The 15,012-nt window shown below is 56.2% G+C and overlaps 1 protein-coding gene across 1 annotated transcript in view; it reads right to left on the bottom strand.

Moving 5' to 3' along the window:
* Positions 1-4,315: 4,315 nt before the first annotated feature.
* The window catches only part of KCNC1 (potassium voltage-gated channel subfamily C member 1), a 45,167-nt gene continuing 34,470 nt past the window's right edge, over positions 4,316-15,012 (bottom strand). Inside the window, exons 3-4 of the mRNA XM_045484676.1 lie at positions 7,747-7,935; positions 4,316-5,710 (exon numbers count right to left, since the gene is read on the bottom strand). Coding sequence (XP_045340632.1) covers positions 5,646-5,710; positions 7,747-7,935 — 254 coding nt within the window. The 3' untranslated portion in view covers positions 4,316-5,645. The remainder of the gene's footprint in view (positions 5,711-7,746; positions 7,936-15,012) is intronic.

The raw sequence follows: 15,012 nt of genomic DNA, 5'->3' as shown, positions 1-15,012 counted from the left end.
GAAGAGATAGGACTTCTGGGAAGATCCGACAGAGGAGGCACCTGAAACAGACAACAGAATCTAGAACCAGTGAACTCTCAGAGGATGGGTCTTCATCTGAGCGAGGCAGCACTCTGGAGCTGGCCTGTGTGACTAATTGCCAAGCTGTGTAGTTTCAGGTGAGGGACAGGCCGCAGCATAGGAAGGGGAGTCTGACCCTAACCCCTGACATCTGCCTCTTAGCCCTCCTTGCCTCTGGAGGAGGAGGAGGAGGAGGTAAAATGGGGTGTAGGCCAGACCACAGGCCCCAGGCCTCCCCAGGTGGCAGCTGTGACTTTGGGGGACATAGCACCTTTCTGCTGCCTAGGAAACAGCTTTCCCTGGGGACTGTGTGGCAGTGTCACCAGCTAGCTAGTGGTCCATCCCACACCACCTTCCCTTTGGGACTCAGGAGAGGATTGGGCCTGTGAGGGCTAGACTACGGTGGCTTCAGGAAGTTACACTCCCAAGATATCAGAGCTGGAGGACCTGTAATGACCTTCTCGCCTAGTGGCCTTCAAAGTGCACTTGTTAGAGCCCTAGAAGTCTCCTGAGAATTCAGTGGCCACCTGGCGGTCTATGGATGAAAGGAAGCCATGTGAACGAAGATCTGGGCCCACACCCTCCACCTTATTCACAGCAGCTTTATTTTAATTTATATTATATACTGGGCTCCACATAAGATTTCACTTGACAAGGGTTCCTTAAGAAAGTTTTGAAAACCATTGGTCTTATCCAACATTTTCATTATTCATGTGGTAAAACAGAGGCCTAAAAAGGGGAAGGGACCACACACCTCACTCCTGGCTCAGTGTCCTGACTGGGAGGTGACCCGTCCCAGGCCTTGAGCCAGACCAGGGTGGGCAGATGAGGCTCAACCCTGGGATCAGGAGTGGGTTCAGCTCAATGGAGTGGGGATGAAGATAATCCTGAGCTCCCCAGGCCTGAACCTAGACATCACCCACGGCCGTTGGCTGACCTCGAACACCCGTGCATGGAGTCCTGCTCCCGATACTGTACCCAAAAAACAGCACTGCCCTGGCCAGCAAAGGCCTTGGTCCCCCACCTCCCAGAACCAGCAGAGGCTACGACAGCCTCTAAGCACTTCCACAGTGGGAAGAAGGACATCTCTGTGCACTCTGAGCTGGTCTTGCCAAGGTTCCCATACCCTCGGAGATGGAGAAATTGGATGGTCCAGAGAGGACCACACCGGAGCAAGTCCAGAAAGCAGTCCCACACTGGAGACTACTCAGGCCCACACTTCCCAGACAGGCTTTCTACTCACGAGCAGCCGACACACGTGAGCTCACAGCACGCCAGTTCCGAGTTCCCTCCTGCCTCCTTCAGCTCCTATAGAAGAAACCCAGTTCCAAATCTTCTACTGCTGAGCCCTAGTGCCTCTCCCGAGGCCACCTGTGGGCACAAGAAAGAAGTGTCTTGGGGCTCCTTCCCAGCCTGAAACAAGGTCAGGGGTGCTGGCTCAGAACGTGACTCAGACCTTTCTTGATAATCCACGCATGGAAGAGCGAATGGCCCCTGGTACTAGGTGCCACCACAGACAGCCCTGTCACCGGAAGTCCCTGCAGCGGCAGACAGGCTTTCTCTAGGCCCGTTCACTGGACCTGATGAGTGCCTGAAAGCTCAAGGGGCTGTCCACAGGGTCGCCCAGATTTTTTTCTGGGCTCTTTGACTCCCCTGGTCATCCTCAGATCTGTAGATGTCCAAGCCCCTCATTCCAAACAGACCCTCAGCTCTTCGAGAGTGAGCGATCGGGTCTTGGTCAGTTCTGGAACCCTTCACCAAAGATGGGCCCTGATACAGAGGAAGTGCCCGGTAAATGTTAACGAACTGGTGTGTACACCTTCAGGGCCACCAAGGGGGTAGGGAGGTTAAACAAGGGGGTCATGATCCCCTCACACCCACCTGTCCTCTGTGCTTACCTCTTACAAGCGTGTGATAACTGTGCTGTGCAGATTATGACCAGCTGGGAGTTAATGTCAGCATCCCCCACCTGATTAGCTAATGAGCCATAGAAGCCAACTTGAGTAAATACCCACTCGTTTTCTTTAATTACTTTTTTTTCTGATAGACGAAGTAGATTGGCCTTTGTATTCCTCCCGTAAGGGGAGGGGGAAGGAAAAAGAAGAGGGGAGTGAGCTCCGCCTGTGCTCACAGCTCTTGGGCCCGGCCTCTGGAGTGATTGTGTGTGGTCACCACATTCCAGGTGATCGTGGGGTGTTTGCCTCCTCACCGACCTACCACAGGCTCTCCCCTCCTGGTCACAGGCACCCCCTCTCCCCTTGATACCCCCACCACCTTCAGTCCCAGAAGGCCATCAGGCCAGGAGGCCAAACAAGATGAGACTGTGCTTGCGAAGGTGAATCGGGGCCTGGGGCTCAGAGGAAAGCAAGCCTTCCACCCTGCCCCCAGGCACCTGCCACTTCCAGAGCAAGACCTCGTGATGGATGGAAATTGGGAGTTGGAAAGTTAGTCAGGAAGTGGTGGGACCATGGAGGGAGTTCCAGGTCCTAAGGTGCATGTGTGTGACCGCTACGGGCTCAGACTTACAGAGCAACTGAGGTACAGAGGTGAGAGAAGAGGAGAGGTGGCCAGGAGTGGGGCAGGGGGCATGCTGGCCAATAGAAGGAGCTTCAGTTTCCCTCCTAGGGCAACAGGTGTTCAGGAAGGAGAGTGAGGTGGCCAGATGTGTGTATAGAAGCTTTGAGCGGCCTGTGAAAAGCCCCCCCTTTGTCATACTCGTGGTGCATCATGAAGGAGGGCAGGAAGCCACGTCCTGAGGGTCCTGGGATTCAGGATGATCCTCTCTAGTGTTCCTATCTATTCTGCTCCTGCCCAAAGAAGGCCCTAATTAGCTTGAGTCAGCTTTACTTGAACTCTGGAGTCAGGCCTGACTGGGTTAAAATCTTGGCTTCGTCTTTCATTGGCTGTGTGGCTTTGGGCCAGTTGCTTTACCTCTCTGCACCTGTCCTCTAGCTCCAAAATGGGCAGAGTGAATTACTGTGGGCTGTCATTAGACAATGTTTCCCAGCTGCCCCTGGCGCAGCAGATGCTCAGTGTATGTCAATCCCCTGTCCCCATTAGCTAGTGTGTCCCGGAAAACCCACATTGTAAATGGCTTTGTGTTAAGTCCACTTGAGTCCACCACAGAGGCACTTCCTCCAAACTGGATCCCAGGTAGAGTGAACGTGACCTTCCCTGCAGCAGCTGAGGCTGTTTGGCTCCCACATCCTGATAGTTATGAATGGCTGTGACATACACAGTGTGTTCTGGCACCTCTATGGCCGCGTAGCCCCTTGGGCAGAGGCCTTACTGTACTCACTGCTCCACCGACCCCCAGCCCGTGGTTCCCGGACCACACAGGATGGAAGTTGAGGCAAAGGCTTTGAAGGGACAAGGAACAGTGAGATGAGACTTCAGCATCCACCTTCGGCCTCCCACCTGCCCATCTGATGGCTGACTCAGGCCATGCTGGGGGCAACAAGGGAACTGAAATGGGAGAGAGACACCCACTTGTTTCTGGCCCTGGGAAGATCATTCTCTGTGGACCTCAGCTCCTCATCTGTAAAAGGCTCAGAGGTTGACTACCATGATCATTAGATATTTTCCCACCTGAATATTCCTGGATTCTCCAATGGATAAGGAAAGGATAGGAACCCCCAATCCCCACTCTATCCCCCATGAGAAGCCAAGTGAATAATCGTCACAAATCAAGACCCCTGAGGGAGAGCTCCTCCCCTCCAAGATGCCTCCAGGCTGAGAGAGATGCATGGGTGGTCCCACCAGCTGAGCCAGCAGGGTGCAGCTGGGTAGGGCACCCGGAACTGTCGGTCAGCCCCCTGCCTCTGCCACTATCAGATTCAACAACGGCCCCAGGAGGGAGGTGACTGAAAGGTCTGCATGGGGGCTGGGAGCTCTGACATGGCCAGATTCAAGGAGTCATCAAAATGGCATGACTCACACAGAAGTTTCCATGTCAGTGAACCCCCTAGAGTATGTGCTTGTTTTAGGGTCAGGTTCTTGTATGCCCCATCCCTTCTGAGAGCTGCCTCCCCTCCCCAGACCCAACGGATCTGCAGAGGCGGGGGCCAGAGCAAAACTTCTTCCTTAAGGCCTGTTTTTTTTCCCAGCGGGAGGACAGCCAGCACCTTGCTATGTCGTAGAGACCAGAAGAGCGAGAGTTCAGGTTCACCCCACCCCAGCCCCGCCACAGCAGGCCCGATCACAGGCAGAACCAAATCACGACACTGCCCAAGGCAATAAAAACCCAAACCCGTGCTTCATCTCAAAAGTCAGCTTTTTATTATTGAGGGCCAGAGCCCAAGGAGGGGAGGGTGTTGAGCTAAAGCAGCATTGCTCTCTTTCCAGGAAATGTTTCGAGCTGCAGTGAAGGCTCGAGATGTTGCATTTTTTTTTTTCAACTCAAGCATGTGTTTTTCAAAAATATCATCCTTCCCCACCCCCCACCCCACCACTAATTTTAGAATCAGACCAAAGCCAAGCTACTGTCCTCTGTTTCTGTTGGGAAAATACTATATTTATTCAAGATGCAGAAGTGGGTCTCTGCAAACCTCCAATTGCTTCAGGAAAACAAATCTGCTTTAGACTATACAGAAACCATGATACAAAATTTATTTCATGCTAGAATCGCTTTGCATAACATTGGGCATGCAGTTTTTTACTCTGAAGTACTAAATTGCATACAATGCCAGGTTGTGCCTTAATAAAGGTGGAGGAGGGCCACCCCTCCTGTGGTCCTGATCTTTTGGTGCTCTAAAGTAACACTTGGAAAATCCGTACGGTGTTGATTATTTACTATGAACAATTTGTAATGAAAGCTGGTCACACTGGATCTACACACCGAGAAGATGATTGAATCAACCTAGACTAGCCGCTGTCAAGGGTCTTGGGGAGATGTCCGCTGGGTCACAAGCATGCCAGACAGAGAGGGAAGAAAGCAGCAGTGCGTGTTTCCACAATTCTATTTGGAGCAAAGTTCTCAGTTTCCACGTGAGAAATGAACTATGAAGGTGAGGTCAATATGACCGATGACTGACCGACTGCCCTTTTTGGAACCTTGACTCTCGATCTCGTGTACAAAAAGGGAAGCCATCCATTCCCCATCCCCACCCCTCCTCCCACCCCCAGAAATGTACAGGTTTCTACCGAACGCCGTTACAGTCTGGCTCCAACAACGTGTGTAATAAAAGTAAAGAACTTTGAAAGAAAATAGAGGACTTTTTCCTTTTTCTCGTCGTTGTTGTTGTTTAGGGTGATCATTACAGTTGCAGGGGGGTTGGTGGGTTTGGTTTGCTGGGTTTTCTGTTTAACTTCATGCAAGTCATGCTAAGGAACCCCTCCACCACCCTCCCCAAATAAAATAAAATTAAAAAAAAAAAAAAAAAAGAAAAGAAGGAAAAGAAATCCTCTACGGTCAGTTACCATTTGGCCGTAGAAAAAGCTACGTCCGTCCTAGTACAAGACCTGGGCCACTCGGACTCGTCCGGCAAACCTGCATGGCGTGAATTTACTCTGTCCGAGGGTGAGGAGGGGCTGCTGGTCCACCCAGATGCTTAATAGCCACCAGTGTCCTCGGCCAAGCCGCCTGGTCAAGTCACTCTCACAGCCTCTGTCGGCATATACTTAGCAATGACAGGGCTTTCTTTGCAAAGATCTGTATGTAAAGAATACAATTAACACTTGAGCTTCTCTTCTTGGCTTTCCCATCCCGCTTGGTACTTAGTTTTTAAGGAAGGAAGAGGAAAGACAGAACAGCCGCATGCAGAGGCAGGCAGATTCTTCTCCAGCGGGCTTGGTTTTCCCATGCAGTGAGCCGGCCCAGCACGCCTCTCTTTCTCCCTCTTAGGGACCGGGTTGAGTCCCTAACTCTCCTACTCTGCATGTGGCTTGTGCACTGGAATTATCCTGAGAAAATCAAGTCCTCGGCGCTGTCATGGCTCCATGAGAGCAGGGCCGGGTGGATGTGGGTGGGGGCACTTCACCCTTGGTGCCTCCCAAACACTCTGGCCCCCCACGCCTCTGTGGGATTGGGGAGCAGGTACCACCCGTGGACAGTGGTTGCCGCCGAGCTCCCTTGGCCACTACAGGGAGATGGGGCTTCTTCCGTCCCACACTCCCTGGGCTTCTGGAAGCACGGTAAAGAGACTCTCCTGTCTGTTCTTTTAGGCCACACAGATTGATCCAATAGTGAAGATGAAGGAGACAGGCAGCCCATGAGACCTTACCGGGCAGAGCACAGCCACAAAGTCTACCTGCTTTCCCCCTCACTCCCCTGGGCTGCCTCTGCTCCTGGTATTCTAGAGCCTCTACCCAGGAAAAAGCCAGGTGCAAAAGGGAGCATCAGGCCTATCCATGGAAGGTGCCAAGGATGGGCCCACCCCAGGCCCGCAGCCCTCCACCATGCAGCACCATGCGGGCAGCGGTTTGCCGCACTGGGGTCCGAGGGACCTCCAGGCAGGGCAAGGAAGCAGGGACCAGACTGGATCAGGTGGGCACACTAAGCACCAGTGACCAGAAGGACTTCCCCATCTCAGTATAGGCTGCCTCTCCTCTTCTGGGTTGGGTTTGCCCTTTATTTGGAATTCTGTGTTCTCTCCTTGTGTATTGTTGGACCACTTCAAGTACTGGAGCAGTTGTGAATGGCCACAGTCTACACCAACTATTGCTCTAAAAAACCAACTATCCCTCGGGCCCAGCCTGCTCACTCTGGTCAACATGCATCCCGTGTGAGCATGGGAGGCACTCCCAGACATGCACGAGTTGCCCAGCCAGCCCGATATGTCAAGGATGGCTTCCTCTACCTTCCAGGCCAATGCCTGAAGCCTGGGGCTAGGGTGCTCTGGGCCCCTGCCTCAAGCTTCTCTCCAGCCCATGCTCAAGCTCTAGTAGAAATCTTTTCCCCAGGAGGTCAGCCTAAGATAAGGGTCTGCTAACAAGGAGACCTTGAACAGAGGCCACTATGGGGCTCAGCCTTCACCAACCACAAGGGGGCGCTGATCACACCCGGGGCGGTGACCAGGGAACGAAGGTGCTGCACGGGGTGGTGCTTCACCTTCTTGGCCAGTTCTCTGACTGCCACTAGCAATATTCTGACTAGCACACATCTTACCTCTGCAATGACACTGGTCTCACCCCCAAGCCCTGAAGCCACCTCTCTTCATGCCTCTCCTCCAACTGGCCTACAGATTCTCTTTAAATGGTGCTCTTCCAGAACATGCATCCTTGGGTGGCTACGTCCACAGGGTCCTGGCCAGGCCAGGCCCACCCCACTGCCCTCCTCAACCAAGGGACAGGGGAGATCACTTTGCTTTCTGGGTCTCACCTGCCATCTGCCAGAGCAGCCTGGAGGAGTCCAGACTCCTCCCACATCCCTGGGTAACACCCTGCCTTAGGGTCACAGCCCCGTAGTCAGCCAGCCCATTCCGGCACCCCTTCCTTTCCCCTCGGCTCAGTCCCAACCCACAGCTGCCAGGACCTCAGATTCTCTGCCAGCCTGACATCCTACTTGGGAGAAAAGGACTCAGACCTCCAAGGGCCAACCCTGGGGGGGGGGGCCTCCTTCTGCACCTTGCCCCCCCTCAGCGTGCCTGCCTGCCCCTCAGCACCCCTCACCCGCCGCCCCACCCGCCCATCTGCAGGAGCGCGAGGCGGCCCAGCTGATGCAGAGTGCCCCCCGCCTCCTCTACATACCCTTTCTCATTCCTCCACCAGGTGGGCACGCGTACTCCCCGGTTGATAAGAGGAAGCAGGGTCCGTATCTCTCGCGGGTGCCCGAGCGAGTAAAGGGCAGGCCCTCATCAGGAGTGAGGGCCTGGTCTATGTGGGGGCAGTCTTCGTTCGCCAGCGCGGCCTTCGCCACCTCCCCATTCAGTTTGGAATCTTCAAACATATAAGCAGAAGCTATTGAGACACTGAAAACTGTTTAGTGGGGGAGGGGGACAGGCCAGAGGTGGGGCATTGGCAAAGGGCAGCCTGTCCCTGAGGACAGAAAAGTGAGTGGACCATGGAGGGAGGCAGGAGGCTGGGGGTCCCCGGCTCATTCGGGCAGCCTATGGGCTGCCCACAGTGCAGGGAAGGAGGGGGTCCTGGGTTTGCTCAAAGTTTGCAAAAAGATGAGTTAGTGATGGGTCCAGCAAGTGCGGTGCTGGGGGCCTGGCCCAGGGCCCAAGGCAGGGCCGATGAGACAGGATGGTGTGGATGCGTCATGGGTAGGGGGCCAGACACAGAGCTCAGGGAGAAGACAGACAAACACGCAGAAAAACTCCAGTCCAGAGAGGTGGCCTTTGCAGACCTCTCTCTCCTGCTGACCAGAGCCTGGCTGCCTCCCGTCCACATCTAGCTGGCTTCTCAAGGCTTCCCTAGCCCCATCTAGACCCATCAGTCAACTCCACCCCACCCCCATCGGGATCCCACCGCATCACACCCTTCACGCTGTCCTCCACACACACCCTATCTCATCACTCATCCTGCCCCGACCCATTTGGATTCAACCTGGTCACTCTGCGTGCCCCACCCCCTGTACACACCAAGCCTGGCCACACAGTCTCCTCTGTCCCCAGACTCACTTTGGTCACTCTGTATGCCTCATCCCCCACCCCCCATGCAGACTAGGCCTGGCCACACAGTCTCCTCTGTCCCCAGACTCACTTTGGTCACTCTGTATGCCCCCCCCCCCCCATGCAGACTAGGCCTGGTCACACAGTCTCCTCTGTCCCCAGACTCACTTTGGTCACTCTGTATGCCTCATCCCCCCCCCCCCCCCCCATGCAGACTAGGCCTGGTCACACAGTCTCCTCTGTCCCCAGACTCACTTTGGTCACTCTGTATGCCTCATCCCCCCCCCCCCCCCATGCAGACTAGGCCTGGTCACACAGTCTCCTCTGTCCCCAGACTCACTTTGGTCACTCTGTATGCCTCATCCCCCCCCCCCCCCCATGCAGACTAGGCCTGGTCACACAGTCTCCTCTGTCCCCAGACTCACTTTGGTCACTCTGTATGCCCCCCCCCCATGCAGACTAGGCCTGGTCACACAGTCCCCTCTGTCCCCAGACTCACTTTGGTCACTCTGCATGCCCTGTCCCCTATCCAGACTACTCATGGTCACCCAAGTCTCCTCCAAATTCAACCTGGTACTCTATATAGCCCACCCCACACCGTCCAGGCCTGGCTACACAGTCTCTCTTTCCCCACACAGGTCCAATTCAACCATTCAGTCTGCTCCATCCCCCACACAGACTTAAGCTAGTCACTCAGTCTGCTCTGAGCCCCACACAGACCACGCCGGTATCCACCATCCCGTTCCGCCCCCAGCGGGCCTGGTCAGCTTGCACAGGCACAACAGGGATGTATGCATGAGGCAGTGACAGCGGGCCATGATTTGGGAGGGGTTCCCATTCCTCTGCCTCCTCACGGCAGCATCCCGGCAAAGCAGAGCAAATGGACGTGTAAAGACAACAGCGGCGGATGGACTCGGGTGGGTAAAGGGGAATCTTGGCCTCTGTGAGAGCCTGAGAAGGAACCTGGGCAGAGGTTTGAGGAAACATTCGGGGGGCAAAGCACGGCCAGAACAGGAGCTCTCCCTCTCCCAGGTCCAGAAGCAGAGCCGTGGAAGTCTCTGGAGCTGGCAGAGGTAGCTTGTCTGACCTCGGGTCCCGCCCATCACTCTTGGAGACTGAGCCTGCCCCTTGCTCTCTGACCTCAAAGCAGAATTTTCCAGGCCAGGGTAGGGCAAGTCAGTCCCCACGGTGGGCTTCCTCAAAGACTTCATCTGGGGTGAGAGAACCTCAAGGGAAGACGACACCAACATGGGTGTGAGCACGAGGGGAGACTTCTCTGAAAGACTAAAGAGGGGACCCTCCTCCGTGACCCTGTTCACATCATGTAACTACACGCACAAGTGATCCTTCTCCGTGTGCACACACTCAGCGTGCCCGCGGGTGGGATCACGGCCCGTGTGCACATCATGTCACTACAAAGAGGCAGTCAGTCAAAAGAGAAATGGACCAATCAGGTTTATTCGTAAAGCAAATCCAAAAAAAATCCCATCATAATTTTGGAACTTAAAAAAAAGGTCTGTCGTACAAGATGGCAAAGCATTTCACGTACAGTGCGTTTCTCGACAAATCCCAGGGGCTTCGCTCCCCGATTTATTCTGAACCAGAAAGGCCAGTTACCAAGGTAACTCTGACACCACGTGACTGGGGCCTCTCTGGGGTCTGGGAGCTGCCTAGCACTTGGGGCGTGTCTGTGGGCACACACGTGTGCACACGGACAAGCCCCGGCCTGCCCCCCATTCTGGCCGGCCCCTGTCTTCCCTCCCAAGGGAGGGGCTGAGGGAGGAAGGCAGCGGGAGAAAGAGGGGAAATCTCAGGGAGGAGAGAGTGGATGAGGATGTGGAGTTGGGGCCCACGGTACCCTGCACAAATTGTCCTCAAGGGGAAAACGGCAAATCCTACCCGGCAGCATCGCCATCTGGGAGGGGAGCCAGGACTTGCTGTCTCTCTGTTGGCCATCATCTGTCTGTCACTGGAGATATCTGCAGAGGGTAGTTCTTGCCCAGGGGCGGGTCAAAGGTGGGCGGTAGAGCCTGAGACCCCTCCTTTCGCTCGGAGTGCTGAGCCCCCACCCACCGGCTCTGCCCCTCAGTGCTGCGCCCCTGCAGAATCAAGCTCCCTTGGCCTTTAAGGGGCCCAAAGTCGGGCTGGTCTTCCCTGCAGGGGCAGGGGGCAGGGGCAGCCATCAGGCATCCCGGGTGGGTGTGAGCTGGGCATCTTTCTCTCCCTGGAGGGACTCCAGGATATCCCTGGGGCCTGCTTCTTCTCTCAACCATGATGACCTTGAAGGGGAAGGTGTGTTTAGGTCTTGCTCTGTGAAGGAGCCAGCTTCCTTCTCTGTGGTTTGGGGTGCTCTCAGAAAACTGGGAGCATTCTCCCGCCCCAACTCCAGAGGGGTGTCTGGAAGAGAGGCCACAAGGAGGGGCCAACTCTCGAAACCTGGAGAACCCCTGAAAAAGACCAGAGGTGCCAGCTCACCCTCCTGCCCCCATCCTGTCCTTTGAGTGAGATGGCCACCAGGAGCCCCGGCTCCCACCTGCTCCCCAGAAGGCTCAGAGCCCTGCCCCCCCTGGCCCCAGGCCCCTCGGCCCCCACTAGACCCGCCGGCCTGCAATGATGAAATGACAGCATGGGCAGCGTCTCACGGAGATGGTTTCCAGGCTTTGAAATGGGCTGAGATAGATGAGCATCCGCAAGAGGGTCATTTTTTTTTAAACTTTGGAGCAAGGAGAACCCGGTGTCCGGGCCCTCAGCCAGCGGGGCCGGCTTTTCTGCCCTGCTCTCCGGGCCCCGCCGATGTACTTACTGTTCACACCAGCAGCGGGCGCCAGGGGGCGCACGCCGGGCTGGGGCAGGGTGGGGGTTGCTGGGCATTTCCTTGGGTTTAGCCCCGAGGGGTCTGCCCAGCTGGGGCTCAGGGAAAAAGTCCCAGGCTAACTGGGAACAGTCTGTGAGAGACACGAGCGGAGTATAATCACGAGAACTGGCACAAGTCATGCAACAAAACGAGGAGAGAGAGAAACATGATTAGTGGAGAGAGAGAGAAAGAGAGAAAATGTGAACAACACAGAAAAGAACACCCATGCCTGGCCCTCAGAGTGGGTTCATTTCTCTACTGCTTCCACCTTGGCCCACCTGGGGGCCACGAGGACCCCCCCTCCGGGCCGCGGCCACCCCCCCTCGCCCTCTAACACGAGCGCAAACTCGGTGAGCCCATGCGGAGAGGCCCTGCCCACACCCTGCCTGGTCACTTCTGCCCGACCCTGTGACCCTCCCCGCGCCCCCACCCCTCCTCACCCCGGGCTGCCACCACTCCCGGCACCCACTGCAGCTCAGCAGGGGAAAAAGTGGAGGGCCAGGGCTGGGGGCACTCCGGACTCAGCTGCTCAGAGGAGAATCCCCCTCCACAGATGCCCCAGAGGCTGCAGTGGTGGCTCCTGAGGAGCCCAGATAGGAGCTTCCTCCAGGACTTCATGCTGCCCTACATGCCCATGGGCAAAAAGTGAGTCTGGCCACCAACCCTCCCCCCTGTCAGCCCCCTGCTCACCTATGGTGGGACCCCGCAGCCCCGGACGCAGCACCACAGAGGACCAACCCGTATCACAGGAGCGGAGATGGACAAGACACGCACGTGAATGAACATGGCAGGACAGGGGGAGCATTCCGAGCTCTCCAGAGCAGGACCCTGGCTGCAGACGGGGGGAGGGAGACCCTTTCTGGGAGACAAGCAGCTGCTCCTGGGCCATCAGCCCCACGCAGTCCCTGACTATGTGGGGTGCCCTGCTAGCATCCCCCCATGAGGCACTATGATCCCCACAGGATGAACCCCCCCTCCCCCTCCCCGCCCAAACACTGAGGCCATGCTAGCCATGGTACAGAGGAGGAGACCAGATCATCCCTCACAGACACACAGACCTGAAGCTTCAGGACAGACCAAGAGGTGGAGGTGAGGGAGGGTGCTGTTGATACGACTGGGAGGCCTTGCTTGAGTCCTGGGGGTCTGGCCCTGGGGGGTCAGGGGTAGGGGAGGCGCCAGAGCCGGGCATTTAGCCTTCAGCCAGATTCTAAAAGTGGAATTGGAGAACCCAGGTTTCGTGGAGGCCATTTGAGTGCCCTTGGGGGCGGGGTGAGGCTGGAAAGGCCTTGGGGGCTGCTGCTTACCTCTCTCAATTCTTGTAGGGTCAGATCTCCACCCACGTTGGCCTCCCTCACCTCTGGCCACCCCACTCACTCACAGACACCCCCACACCCATCTAGGTGTGTCGGTGTGAGCAGAGAAGGAGGCAAACAGGAAGGGACTCAGTGATACAGAGATGGGGAGGCCACCCCTTGAGGACCACAGACCTTGGTGATAGATCATCAGGGTCTCACACATCAGCTTTTGGAGGGAGGAGGAGTGTTCTGGGGCGGGGGGGGGGGTGAGGCTCACAGGGGTCTGGGAACCACGATGGATAGGTCTGGACAGCAGGACAGCACCTCCAAGGGAAGTGAGTACTTGGGAAGGGAGGGAGGGCGGAGTGTGGGGCTGGGGAGAGAAAGGCAGGAGGGTGCTGGCATCTGGGCTCCAGAGGGCAAGCTTGAAAGGCCCCAGATCCCTCCTCAGCCAGAGATTGCCTGAGCCAGCGCTCTCTGGGTCCCTGAGATCTGGGGCCATAACAAAGAGGCTCCCGGGAGCAGAGCTGCCATGACTATGGGGCCCGGGGGATTCACCAGGAGTGAAAGGGTTCACAGGTCTGCTGCAGCACGGGAAGAGGGCTGTGTCTCTGGGATTAGCTGGTGCGCATGTCAGAACACAAACGTCTGTACTCGGTGTGTGTGTGTGTGTGTGTGTGCGCATGGGCTCTCAGCACATGGAGAATACTGGCATTTTCTAGGAGTACAGAGGAGTCTGTGCCTGACTGGAGTGACTGGGGGTCCCTGGTAGGCTGGCCTGGGCACCCAAGCCTGGGGCACTGATCCTGACAGATCCAGTGTTGGAGAGGATGTGACAGAAGGGCCAAGTAGCGCCATGGTGGTGTCACCCAGGTTGAGCTCTTCCTATGGGGCCCAGAGTGAAGGTGGAGGCTAGGCCAGGCCAGACCCTCCCCAGAGCCCCAGGAATCTTCCTTGACATGACAGTGGCTCCTGAGGTCAAACGTCCACCTAATCCAGAGCAGAAAGGTGGGGTGGGAGATTTCCACTGGCCTGTGCCTCACCTGGTGAGCAGGAGCCATGCCTTGCCCCACTCAGGGCCCCTGTTCCAGCCTCTGAGACCCTTGCCCAACCCATGGCCCAGCCCAGGACACTAACCACATTCCTTTTGGGTGCCTACAGGAATCCAGGAAGCGGGAAGGGGAGCGGTATGGGGCCAGATGAAGGGGCAGGAAAGCCCCCATGGGCAGAGAAGTGGGCCTTGAGGGTATTGCACTAGGCAGCATAGGTGTGGGGTGAAGCCAGGTTGGGAGCAGGATGGGGTGGTGGGTGCATCAGCAGGGAAGAAAGAATCAATCATCCACTGGGCGAGGCCACTCAAACCGGGGGAAACTTGCTCATCCAGGGCTGAGCTAGCCTGCCAGACCTGGGCACAGGGACCTCCTCCATAGACTAAATGCTACTTATCACTCACTCAGCCTCCCTCACCCCGGCACTTCTTAGCTCAGTGTTGTCATTCTTCTCTGGGTCATTCATCTCCTTGAAATCCCTGTGTCCACAGAATAAGTCGATGGTATTCCATGGGTAGAGGTAGACTATGGGCTTTATATCTTCGGACCAGAGCCCCGTGATCAACTTTATGTGCTATGTGCAGGTTCTCATAAAACTGAGATAGTCCCATAACGAACCACTAGCCATGGAATATGAGAATATATCCCACGGTGACTAGTATTGTTTCATGGCCCCCCTCCCCCCTGGACCCCCACTGGATTCACGGGAATGTGGTTGTACACTGGTCTGGATGTCATGTATTGCTGCTGCAGTCCCCACTGCCAGAAACGGGGAGAACCCTCGGTGGGAGGTTGTTGCTGGTCTGTAGTGCTTTCGTCTAAGCTGCCCGGGGTGGTGGCCCCCTCTAGTCCTTTGCTCACCAGTCGCTTCCATCAGAAGGCCACCGGAAACTCCCACTCGACCATCAACCCAAACAGACAACGTGAAAGCTAGAGTCGCTCCAACAGGTTCCTAAAGATAAATGCTAAACTCTAGAGTGGTGGAAGAAGATGAGTTGGTTCGGCATGCTATGGGGTAAGTAAGCTTGTTACGGAGGGCTCCAGACGTCTCCTGGGACGCACCTGGAGCTAGGCAGCCGGAATCAGAGCAGTTCTACTCAGCTATGGAGACAGGCTCTGTTGGGGGTGAGATTCCTGGCTACTGCCTTTGCAGGGACCCTCCTGCCAGATCCCATGCACCAACTGTGCCTTCTGCACAGCCT

This window comes from Leopardus geoffroyi, chromosome D1, assembly GCF_018350155.1.
Source record: "Leopardus geoffroyi isolate Oge1 chromosome D1, O.geoffroyi_Oge1_pat1.0, whole genome shotgun sequence".
In the NCBI taxonomy this organism is placed as follows: Eukaryota; Metazoa; Chordata; class Mammalia; order Carnivora; family Felidae; genus Leopardus; species Leopardus geoffroyi.
Note: the sequence above shows the minus strand (reverse complement) of the source record. Positions and strands in the feature narration are given on the sequence as shown.